We start from the raw sequence: 12,079 nt of genomic DNA, 5'->3' as shown, positions 1-12,079 counted from the left end.
GCAAGTGAGCTGCCCAGTATTTTTGTTTGTCTTCTAAGTCCTAAAAATACACTATCTGCTGTATAGATGCATACAGCAAGCACATTTTGCAACTGTTTCATGCAGTAGTTGAGCTTTCTTGAAATACAAATCGCTACTTGCGAGACCAACCTTATACAATAAGTCTCAGGCATGCAAAAACGTTTACACCCCATTCCCCCACTTCAATAATGCACTCAACAACGCAGTTATCCCAAATCTTTCTTTATTTTTGTGCATCACCAACACCAGCCAGAGCTCCAAAACAACCAAAAACCAGATGCAGGGCATCCATCGCAGCCGATCCTAAAAATTTCCGGCAGCAACTTCATATGGGCCTCCGATTAGTGATCGCAAAGAAGTTCACATGCTGGCATAAAGTGGCCAAAGCAAAAGAAAAGATTGCAGTACAAAAGTACACCCGAAATTAAAAAAAACCTCAACAAAAAGAATCTCGACAGCAGGAACTAGAAATTGAGCTTGCTCTGCAGTGCGCTCCACGATTGCGCTTTCCCTCCAAGGAAGGTGCAGATACCTACTGGCAATTAACATAGAAGTCGTGATGAGCCATCCGTCAATCATGGGCTTCATTACCTCAAGTTAGAAAAGTATGTACTGCTTCCCATAGAAATGAAAGTGTCCAACACCGTACACAAATACTCAATCACGCTCAAACTGTGCTGCCGCAGAAAGGTTTAAACCACACTCCGAATACACAAAAATGAGGTAGGATTTCTTTGCCGTCTCTTGGTAAACAGTAAATTTTAACCACACTGCTGGCTACATGGACTCGGCGAAGAGTCCCAACGTCCCCTCGTCTCCAAGGAGGGATGAACGACCGTGCTGCGCACTGCACAGCAGATGCAGGATTTACAGGCGCATGTCGAGCTCTGAGCTGAGGTCCGCTCTACAGTTCGCCCTTGACTCCGAGCTGCTCCTCCTCCTCTTCCTCCTCCTCCTCCGCCTTCATGCGGAAGCCACGTTCACGCAACAGCTGGTTGCATTCCTCGCGGCTCCTCTTCTCCAGGCTGTGGCGCTGCGAATTTAAGCAGACGTTGCCCGTCAATCAAGCCAGCACACGCTGCCAACTTTGACAGCTACGTGAAACTAGCACACAAGCACAAAGCTACGCACGAAGCTGCAGCACACCACAGCCCAGTGTGCAAAATGGCTTGTCCAGCATGAACCACTTGGCTTGGACGCTGTAGCTACTACAAATTAGGGGTAAGGAAAGGAACTGCGCCTTGACAAAGCTTCCCCTCCGCTGCACAGATTTTCCAGGAAGAAACGTACACAAAGAATGACACGCAGATTGCAGTACACAAACACAGCATAACAGCAGCACCTGCTTAAATTGTCATGCACTTGTGTTGAATTCGTACCACCTTCATCGCCCCTTTGTTAATGAAACGCTAAGGCTGTACTCAAAAGGTGGTACTTATGTTTGTGATGAAGTCGACAAAAGCTTTATCGATCATTCACTTCGGCTTGCAGGTTTGGTAAACCTAAACATGTACCTTAAAGGCCCTGTTGGGCTGAGCTTTAGGATAAACTGAAATGGATTTTAGTTTCCCTTTCATTCAGCTTAAAATGAGTGCTTGCTGCGCATCTCGCACATTAAATTTTGGTTGCAGCCTTGCCAACATGTATATCCCAGGCCTTATTCACCATGAACGTGCACGCACTATGGTCCGTGGGCAGTTCATCAAACGCCGTTTTATCGAACACAATTGTTGCTGACGGCTCTGGCCCTAATTTACAAATGCTTCCATTAAATCATGCCTCTAACATGCAATAACTTTACATGCACAAATTCCACTGCATATTTACATTTTCCTGGTTTAATTTAACTCTCCTCAGTCTCTTTTTTGTTGCTTTCAAGCACTTTCGTTTGAGAATTTTTCTCCTTTGAATTAATGTTATGGCTTTCGAATAGTTTTAATATAATGCCAAATTTACTTTCATATTAGCAGCCCTTACCACTCAGCTTTAGCTCCGTATTATCAAAATTTACAGCCGCCTTGGTATTAGCTTGGATAGATTTTACCTTATTTGTGGACCAGAAATTGCCAACTTATACCTTGCCCAACATGTTCATGACCATGCTATTTGTAAGCGATTTGGGGCTTGATTATGTGACTGTATCCTGCCAAGCCTTTTGAAGAGATTAGTGCTTTGGATTGATAAGGGGAACGGTTCCTACGTAGACATTGTGGCCATGTAATCTCAAATTACCCAGCCAAAGCTAGACTTTTAGCAGTGCACTTTATTCAGCTGCTGGTATTGTGTTTCACATCTGGAACCATCGGGTATCAAACTATTGTATTGAAGGCTTCGCAGTGCACAGGAACGAAAACCAGGGTTGGGGAAACAAGCACACAAAAACTGAAAGAAACAATTGCTATCTTGCACCTGCCGTTTTTCGCCTTAGAACGTGTGCCTGGAAATGCAATACTGGTTCAGGAAAACAGGGATGACAACACAATGGGATATTAATAAACAAACATTGTCTGAGCCAAGAAATGCAAACGAAAGCGTGGACTGAAATGAAGTGATATTGTTAGGTGCAAAAAAGAGAAGAGAGATACATATCGAGACAGACCAACACAGGACATGGTGATTTTGTTTGTTCTGTTAAGCACTGCTACAACCTTGGTTACATAAAAAGCTTTTGTAGGGTGCTTTCGATAAAACCACTTTGGTGATACATTTACCAATAAAATGGCGCTTGATCAAGCAGCTTTGATGAAAGAGTGTTCGATAAACTGCCGGATTTCGTACACATCTTAAAGATAAAATTAATTTTGCTTTGTTCGATAAACACAAATGTTAAAGGCTAAAAATCAATTTAAGCAAAAGCTAGCGCACAAGATGAGATTGCTTAAAGCTGATTTACGAACTACCCTTTTTTTTTTTATTTACAGAAGCATACGTACCTCGACTTCTTCACCTTTGGCGTTGAGAAAAAGGATCTCGGGCACAGCCCCAGCGATCACTTTAAACTCCGTGTTCTCACTAAGGGCAACCATGTTAAGGATTCGCTCAGTCTAATTTTATGCTAGTGTAGAACAAGTTGTGATACATAGTCAGTCATGCAGTGCATTGCGTGTGAATTTCTTGCATTTTACAGTGGTGTATTTTCGTGTTTATTCATAATCATATCTGCCGTAGATTTTTTTTTTCGAAGGACCAACTCACAGAAGAAAAAAAAAAGCGTAACGTACTCGGCTTCGGGATTAGTTAATTGCAGTTAATTGCACTACAAAATACAACGTGCTCCGTGTTTGCGGGCCGGATGCCGTACGATTGAACATGCACGGAAGATGGCTGAACATGCATCAAAACGCACAATGCATACGTGGCAATGTATTGTAAGGCGTGGATTAGTTGCCGGGGCCACAATTTGCTGGTGTCGACCTCAGTAGAAAGATCAAATTTACCTCATCTACAGGGCTCTCAAAGCTAGTGCACTGCACTAACCACGGTGAGTGCTATTACAAGCTACGTCGCACAAGCGTCAGAAACAACTAGCGTAATTAGAGCGCAGTAAAGGATACAACTTGGGAATGTCATCATAGACAAACCGCTTGACTTCAGGATAGGCATTCAATCGTCATCCACCGCAGCTCTGAAAGGCAATGAAAATGAATTAGCAGGTTTGTAGTCGCTGCGTACTTTCCTACACGCGAGAAATTTTCAACGATCGACGTCCACGTACGTAGAACTTTAAAATTTTTGCTAAAGAGTAAGCACTCACCTCCACGCGGGCATGGGTGATCACAGTGTCTTCGACTGCTTTGCCTTTGGATTCTCCTTCCTCTCCTAAAACTAGGCCAACGCATAAAAGCGCGACTAAGAAGCCGCGAACCATCGCGACCGGTGTTTTCAAACCGGCCGTATGAACTGCACTGGTGCGAATCCCGGGCTGGCGATGAGTTTCAACGCTCAACCGGCTCAACGGCAAGTCCAGCCAGCTGTGAGCTGTGCGTAGGCCGCGCCCCATGCGTTGGAAAACCAACCAGCGCACGCCACACGCCACGAAATCACAGAACAGGGACGAAATCGAGCATTAATCTACAGTCACATGACCACATGGTCAGGACGCGCGCATTACACGCAGAAATATTTATATAGAAAGACCGCAGCGGTATGCAAGTAGTAAAAAAAGAAAAAAAAAGCGATCAAGTGGGACGCAATTTTCTTGGCGCTAATTTTGAACTGTTTTACGTTGCTTGCTTGAACCTAGCAGGAGCTGCACGGACAGTATACACACAGAACAGGGAGTATACAGTGGAAAGGAAAAATAATACGTCGTTCTTTCTTGTAGCTGATTAGGAAAGGAAACCCGAAAAAAACCAATTGCGTTCATGAAGAAAGAAAAATGGCTGATGATTTCCCTCCATGTACGATACGATCAATACGATGCCCCCTACGCGAAACCTGATCGCAGCTCTTTAGCCGTTTCGACGCCGTTTCGGCTTTGCAAAATACGTTGAGGGGTTGAGGCGAAGAACTTCAGACAGACATACATGAATGGGCGGCGACGGCGGTAAGCCGGCCTCTGCGTCGGCGGCGCGAACTGCAGTCTTCTCGGCGACGGCGCATAGCTGCTGCTTCGGCGACGCGCACGTGCCTCTGCATTCTGCATAGCCTCCTTTATAACGCATTCTGGCACAGAACAGGGAGGATTATTCTGGCGTCGGTGGCGCCAATCCACTGCTCTGGCAGCTCATTTACCTGCAGCGGCAGACGGGGCACTTTGTTTCAAGAAGTGATTGCGTCATCGGCGAACGCACGACGGCGCGCGCTACTGGCGTTATCTCGGAGCAGGTCTCCACTGCCTCGGCGTACCGCACATTTTCGCCATGCTCTCCTCCTCCACTTTCCTCGTCGTTCTCTGAGTTCTGAGTTACATCTAGGGAGAATGGGGAGGGACGCTGCGAAACCACAGAAGCGCGTGCTTAAAAAAAAAAAAAAAACCATTGAATGCCCTTTTGCACATTGCCTCACCGTACTGTCTTTCTCCATTCTCCAGTGCTGTAGCATAAGTCTATTTTATTGTTGAAAGTGTAATTATTTTACTTTCTGCAGTGACCGAATTCCAAGTGCCAAACAAATATATGATGAAAGAAGGAAGACAACCACAAAAAATACAACCACAACGCCAAGTCCACATCTTCTCTGTGTAACCTGGCCGACCAGTGGGAGGATCGACGTGTTGGCCAGCTCTCATGGCGACGACCAAATCTGCACTGCAGCCAATGACCACGGGCAGCTGGTCTGAGGCCTCCCCTCCCACGAAAGAACGGCTGCACCATCTACATCAGCACACCACAAACGTTTGCTCTCTATTTGCGCAAGCTAGTGCTTCATCCCGTTTTTGCATTGATCTTTCCCGTTAAGGCAGTATGTCATAAATAGTTTGTGACGCCCTCCCCAAAACTCTGCCCTCTTCCCCCGTTTCTTTTCTCCTTGCAAACCTTCCCAGCAGCGCAGAAGAGGGGCTTCGCTGCATCACGTGTATGTATAACTTATTTGCATAGTGCACGTTTCGACACTTAAGTTTTGCACAACATGCCAGCTGCGCAAAAAAGTCAGACATGCAAAAAGCACTTGATAGGGGTTTTGGCAACTTTTAGGTGCCACATACAGGTCCGACCCAAAATTTGGGCACCGAATAGGTGCACGGGCGACTTTACCTGCCAAAGAAACTTGACTGAAACTGACACGGGTAAGCACAGTTCATCGTGGGGTCCCCCTTCCCTTTTGCAGGCCCAAAAGGGGTACCCGGCACACTGACCGAGAACCACAGGTCTAGGTTATAAGCCCTTCTAGTGGGTATCCAATGTTGTCAATAAAAATAAATTATGACAACCATGTGTACAACGGTACCCCGCCAACATTACAGATTTTTTAACCATATCCAATTTTCAACGAGCCTTACAATATCAGTGTTGCACAGCACAGTAATATGAGCCAGTTAACGCCATGACAGCCAGAAAACCTACTTTCCCTTTCTTAATCTAAACTGCAGTTTTCTGTTCTAGCACTTGAAGCACCGACTTTTACTGTTAGCACACGAAAATGAAGCAATACACAACAGACTAATGCTGTTCTGCGGATGCTCTCCGAAAGGAGTTGCCAACTAGCACCCACCCGACGCTTTTCCACACGTTTGATAACTTCTCTCAAACGTCTGCATGAAAGCCTAATGCAAGGGCCAATGAAGCATCAAATTAACACACAAAACATTCAAGGAGGCACATTTCGTGTAAACAGAGTGACTTTTATTTGCAACATTTACATAACATCATCCTGCACGACCAACACGTTATCACTGGGGTTGGATGGCAACACTGTGGACAGAGACCATTGGTGAATAACTGGCACATACCAGACAGTACATGCTATGTAAATAAAGACTATATTTTTAATCACTTCAGTTAACCTCGACCATGGACAAATAAGACTAGAAGGAAAAGTAAACAGCTTGTGAATAGACCATACACCACAAATAAACGGCTAAAAATTTCCCAGTGATGCAACAGTGCCCTACATCAAACACTCTGACTCGGCTGCATGCTGGAGTTGGACGTTCTGCTGGCGGTCATTTCATAAAACACACGTCTAGACAACTTAACACACACTTTTACTAGTCTTGACTGCAAACGGGAATGTTAACATTGCACGCACATACTGCGCTGTAGCTTTTGCACACACTGAAATGCACAATTGTCATAGCTGTGCAATAAATAAAAGGCTAGACTGTTTCTTAGCAGAGAAATGCTAGGTCTCCACTGCCAGGAAAGATAGCCTTCAGTCAGTGAGATATCACAGGCTACACTCCTTCATTTCAAACTATATACAGGAAGAAAAAAAAAAGTGAGGGCCAAATTTTTTACCTTATTTTATTACAGAAAGAACAACAAGATGCAGATGCTTAAGAATTGAGAAGATTTGTGAGCAATACTAGCAGCCTGAACAAATTCTTTGCTCAAGAGTGAGATGGTAATCAAGCGCATATTGTACAAAGAGCAACCTTAAAAAAAGAAGACAAGGTTAAAAGTACTTTTAAAGAACAAAAAATAAATAAAATGCAAATAATACCTCAGCCTTTTGAAATACAAAAATGAATAAAATGCAAAATGATACCTCAGGTACAACGCTGTAAAAATTCAGCATAGTCAATTTTGGAACAAACTTTTACCAAACAAAGCCAACAATCTCCATACACACAACATCTGCATTTGTCAAAGCTGTATGGACGCAATTTCTCTCGGGAAATTCAGTTTGGCAAAATGAAGAGGTAAAAATATATGTCGATGCAGTAATCCTGCCTCACAACCACATTCAGTTCTAAATGTGCAAGTCATGCAAGTTGACAACAGCTATAAAAGTTGACGAGGGCTACGTAGTTCTAAAACACTTCTTGCATCTTTTCTGGCTGCTACATCTGCCAAACAAGGCAGGTAATTACAAACATGCGTGTGGAATGCGACTAACCGTAAGTGCTGGAACCGCAACATGCACACACTAGGTCTGAAAAACACCAAGTACAAACAGTTCACAGCTGCCCCAGCCTAGCACTGCCAATCTAGTTCGGCCAGAGCCTTTTACAATGCTAGGTTAGCACCAGTGCAACACTAGTGTAAAGCCTAGCATACTGCCATTCTTGTTTGGCTAGGTTAAGAGAAGTGCCAGGATTAAAACACCAACCACTTCTTTCCTTGAAAATCAAGCCCAGATTGATTTTCGATAGACTGGCCACATTTGGCACATGGTGCTTGTGTGCTTGGTGGCTACTATGTGGTTGAACATGATGAGTGAAAGACTTGGCAAGCAAAAATGTCATCCACGGGCTTGCATTACACAAAAACAGGATTTAATAAGCCAACTTGTTGTGGTGCACTGCTCAATGGGCACTTTACCGGCTTTGAGAAATTGTGATAGTCCTTGCATTTCTGTCAAAGGATTCAAAGACAGTAATAACTACGGTTTGATTACTACAGGAGTAAGTAAAGACATTAATATTGTTAACAGTATTGCTGAGGTGGGTAACAATCGACAGTATTAGCCACACTACCTTGGAGGAACATTTTTGCAAAAGAAAAGTGGCACTGACGAGGCAAACGTGCTACACAGCACAAAAAATGTGCAACTAGTCACCTGGTTTGGTCTTCACCAAGCCAGCAGTGACTGGAAACGGATGATATAAATACAGATGGTAACAAAATGTAGGTGCGGTCAGATCTGGTGCATTTTGAGCCTTCGGCCTGCCAACCCTTCAGAGATACTACCACCAGCATTGGGGATGGAGGCATTGGGACAGGAAAGTGCCGAGAGCTTCATGTCAACAGGAATAATACGCGGCAGATGAATAAAAAGAAAATTAGAAGCTATAGCAGCAGGTCCCCCCGTTACCAGCAGAAAGAAGAGAGATTTATCCCCGGGTGAACGATTCCCTGCAGGATAAAATTGATGTCTCCACATTTCGGTATTCTCAATCTCGCAAATAAGATTCCCCTGAAGACTTCTGATCCTTGCTTTTTTTTCGCCATGCCAGTACAATGTGGAGTGACAGTCTACAGTGCCAATTTGGCTCACAATGTATCCAGTGCCTGGTTAGTGCCAAACTTTACTAGATTGTTAGGCTGAGAGATCTGACATACACAGCAGCTCAAGCTGTGGAATGCTCACACAGTCCAACTGTGTTGTTTCAAATCACAGATGTTCTCTCAGCGTGTCAAACACACACCTGCACAAAAAGCTCTGGAATGTCGGCACAAATAAACAACAAAATTACGCCCACCTTCCCTCGTGGGAACCCTGGTGTGAAGCAACGCATCAAGGGGGTTTCATTGGTGTTTCCGTTGTGTTGATTGCGTGTATGGCAAGGGTTCTCACGCGATGGGGGAGGTGGGCGTAATTTTAAATTTTCACCATGCGATTCATGCAATGCACATGCACATGCAAATGAGAGACTATGCATGTGTGTGTTTAGGTACGGTGTTTTGCATGTCGCTAGTACTGGGTCGCGGCATGGCATTCACTAAAGGGACTGTCGCATGAAGACGTCGCCGAGTACTGCGAGAGAGAGCAAGCGCAAGCACAGACGACCGTCGACTGAGCGCGCCGGAGCGCGGCACTCCGCTTATATGCGCAGTTCGCTATCGGAGAGAGGAGAGGAGGAGAGGCGCAGCTGTGCAGACGCCGACGCCGCCACGCAGGAATGACAGAAGCAAGAGCATGAGATTTAATTTAGCCCTGGCCAATCCCCCCTTGTAGGTGCGTGCCCACATCATCATCATTCATTATCATCATCATCTTTTCGCGTGACGGACGCCGACAACGCCGGATGGATGGAGGGACAAGGCGAGTGAATGAGATGCATTGCATCTAAAAAGTTCCCTTGTCAAGTGCCACCTTACCTGTCCCACCAGATGATAAATAAAAACAGGAAGTAGGGAAACAAGAGGAATATATCCATAACATGTCAGAATTTTTCATGTTAGCATGACAACTAAATGAACTAAAACTAGTCGTCCTCTCAAAGCACAGTCCTAGTTTTGTATCCACAAGTAACACCTTTGCATCATTGTCAAAAAAAAAAAGAACAACAGTAAGAACAAGAGAAAGAAAGACAGAAGAAAACAGCATTTCACTCTGAATTGCATTCGCTCCACTGAAAACCTCCGTGTTCCTTCTCATCCTATTATTTCTTGAGGAGCGCGATGTAATGGAGGTTTTCGGTCAAACCAGAGCAATCTCAGAGTGAAACTGTGTATATATATATATGTACACACACAGACACATGTGCAAGCCTTACACAGAGCTCTGGTGTTTTTTGGAGTGAGGGACAGGGGGTATTTTGTCCCTTAGGACAGATATGGTAATGCTCGCTGCATTAAATATAGAAAGAATGCAAAAAGCCACTGCAATCACATCAAGTTTGATAAAAATGAACACTCAGTTTGAGCTGCCATCAAAAGTCTTGCAACCAAGTGTTCTAACGAGTGCTTTACCACCTGTATAGCTTAAGAAAATAGTATCCCCCTATAGCTGCTCTCTGGCAGGTCTGAAGCAGCTCCTCACTGGACGTCAGCCTAAGATCGTATGAACTTTGCAACTGCCAAGCACATTCTGCCAGGAAGGTATTGACAGCCCTGAGAACACCACAAACCAGCCACAAATATCAATCAATGAGGGAGTGCTGTTGAGGAGACTCGGCTCAGGTAGAAGCCCCACAGTGCACTGGGAAATGGCACACTTGAATGGGAGGCCTAGCTTGCAAATGATGAGGAGGACACCCAGTTTAAGCACGGCTGGCATAAACAATCACTCACAAAGAGCGAATAAACTGTCACGTCTGTCTTCGCAACCTGTTTGCTGGAGCCTTCAACTGTTCTTCGTCTCACCACACTAGTTCTACTAGGAAAATTCTGCCTTTTCTTTGGTACTTTTCGCTGTTGCCTCTGTGCGTGGCTTCAGCAGCCAACTTTATGGTTTTGGGAGATAGCATTTCTTTTATGACACTTCATAACATGTTAGTGTACAAAGCAAGCACTAGCTCCTGTCCATTTGTAATCAAGTTCATTTCCAAACCTAATGTTTTCCCACTAAAGCCAAGACCATGAGATGAATCAAATCCTGGCAAAGCTCCACTGCCAACAGCAAGAAGGGCCCTATGAAAAAATTTTCAGTATGTCCTTAGACACACATGCCTACAAGGTACATTCGCCCCTCACTAAAAGAACTTTGAGGTAAATATGAGAGATGAGAGGTGGGACGGGAAAAAGGAAATTTGGGAGTGAACCTGTCGAATGGCAAACGACATGCCAAGCATGCGTAAATGTGCAACATTGAGGGTCCGACCAACACGCACACTGGAATTCGTGTTCAGTGCACGCATTTTTATTTGAAAGGAAAGGGGACTCCGAGATCCCAGAGCCATTTAGCTAGCTTACACGAGTGACAGCTGGGTAGCAACTGTTATGTACAAGTCATAGTGAACCAAAAGCCATGTTACAGTGGCACTGCACACTGCCCAAGAACAGTGCTACGCACGTTTTTCTCTAATTCCTGCCACCATGAGATACCTGCTGCTTAAGAAAGATCAGCTGTGCTGACCTGACACAAACGACAACGGGCCAATGCCAAGAAAACACACCGGGTGACTTTTAGCCGCGCTGTGCAGCGGTGATGAACATTCTAAATACCGTTTATACTCAACAGCCACAACGCAAGCTGCGCAGACAGGCTCAAGAGCTTGACTAGCAGCACGAGATTCCAACAAGATTTCCAGTAGGGTACAACGAGTGAGCAATGACTGAGGTACGTGAACAAAACAAAAAATATTGCCACAGTCCCCCTTCCTCTGTCCACGCACAGCCTGAGGGAGGAAGGCAAAACGGGGGAGCGCCACAACTTTGAGCATCGCATCCTTCTTCCCGTTCCAAAGTGCGGCTGGAAAACACCCGCTCTCCCAAAGAGCAACTTGCAGATGTTTGAAACAGCCATTCCACAGGGTGGCTTTGGCTGCATGCAGGGCTCTTACTCAATGAAGAGCCCGCATGCTTATGCAGCAGCACTATGTGTTCGTGTCAGGCGTGGCGTGACAAAAAACAGAGGGAGAGAGAGAAAGGGTAGAGGGGCGGGGCTCAGGGCTCGGTGCTGCTGTGCCTGGTGAGGATGGCACTGCTGAGCACGTTGGTGGCCGAGCGCAGGCTGTGCACCACGTAGGAGACGCACTCGCGCACGTGGTTCCAGCTGGGCGAGTGGTTGTCCTGGCGTGCGGCCGCGATGGCCGCCGTCAGGTGCGGGAACAGCACGCTGCGGTAGCCGCTATCGACGTCTGGCCCGTAGATCACGTGCCTGCAATCACACACCACAGCAAGAGCTGAACACAGCCCACATGACAGGAAGAGGACGCATCATTCGTAGGCCCGTCTGTTTTCTTGAACGGCACCACTGAGTGTTCGAAAGCTGCCACACTTTTCTCAATTTTTCGCCACATTCCTGCTCCTAGTACTGTTGAACTTGGGGTGTGAATCATTGACAAGAG

At 45.5% G+C, this 12,079-nt stretch overlaps 1 protein-coding gene and 1 pseudogene across 3 annotated transcripts in view; both read right to left on the bottom strand.

Annotated features, from left to right (window-relative positions):
• Window positions 1–227: 227 nt before the first annotated feature.
• On the bottom strand, window positions 228–4,024 carry LOC144144390 (selenoprotein M-like; annotated as a pseudogene). The gene is made up of 4 exons (XR_013317240.1): window positions 3,776–4,024; window positions 3,576–3,646; window positions 2,955–3,033; window positions 228–1,054 (listed from the first exon to the last, which is right to left on the bottom strand). The product of XR_013317240.1 is annotated as a selenoprotein M-like (transcript).
• A 2,909-nt stretch (window positions 4,025–6,933) lies between these two features.
• LOC144144389 (putative N-acetylated-alpha-linked acidic dipeptidase) overlaps window positions 6,934–12,079 on the bottom strand; it is a 46,245-nt gene continuing 41,099 nt past the window's right edge. For both annotated transcript variants that reach the window (XM_077675816.1, XM_077675815.1), the window contains one exon: window positions 6,934–11,889. In XM_077675816.1, the coding sequence (XP_077531942.1) occupies window positions 11,676–11,889 (214 nt within the window). In that variant the 3' untranslated portion in view covers window positions 6,934–11,675. The remainder of the gene's footprint in view (window positions 11,890–12,079) is intronic.

Source organism: Haemaphysalis longicornis, unplaced genomic scaffold, assembly GCF_048455015.1.
Source record: "Haemaphysalis longicornis isolate Haplotype H1 unplaced genomic scaffold, Haemaphysalis longicornis Haplotype H1 scaffold_7, whole genome shotgun sequence".
In the NCBI taxonomy this organism is placed as follows: Eukaryota; Metazoa; Arthropoda; class Arachnida; order Ixodida; family Ixodidae; genus Haemaphysalis; species Haemaphysalis longicornis.
Note: the sequence above shows the minus strand (reverse complement) of the source record. Positions and strands in the feature narration are given on the sequence as shown.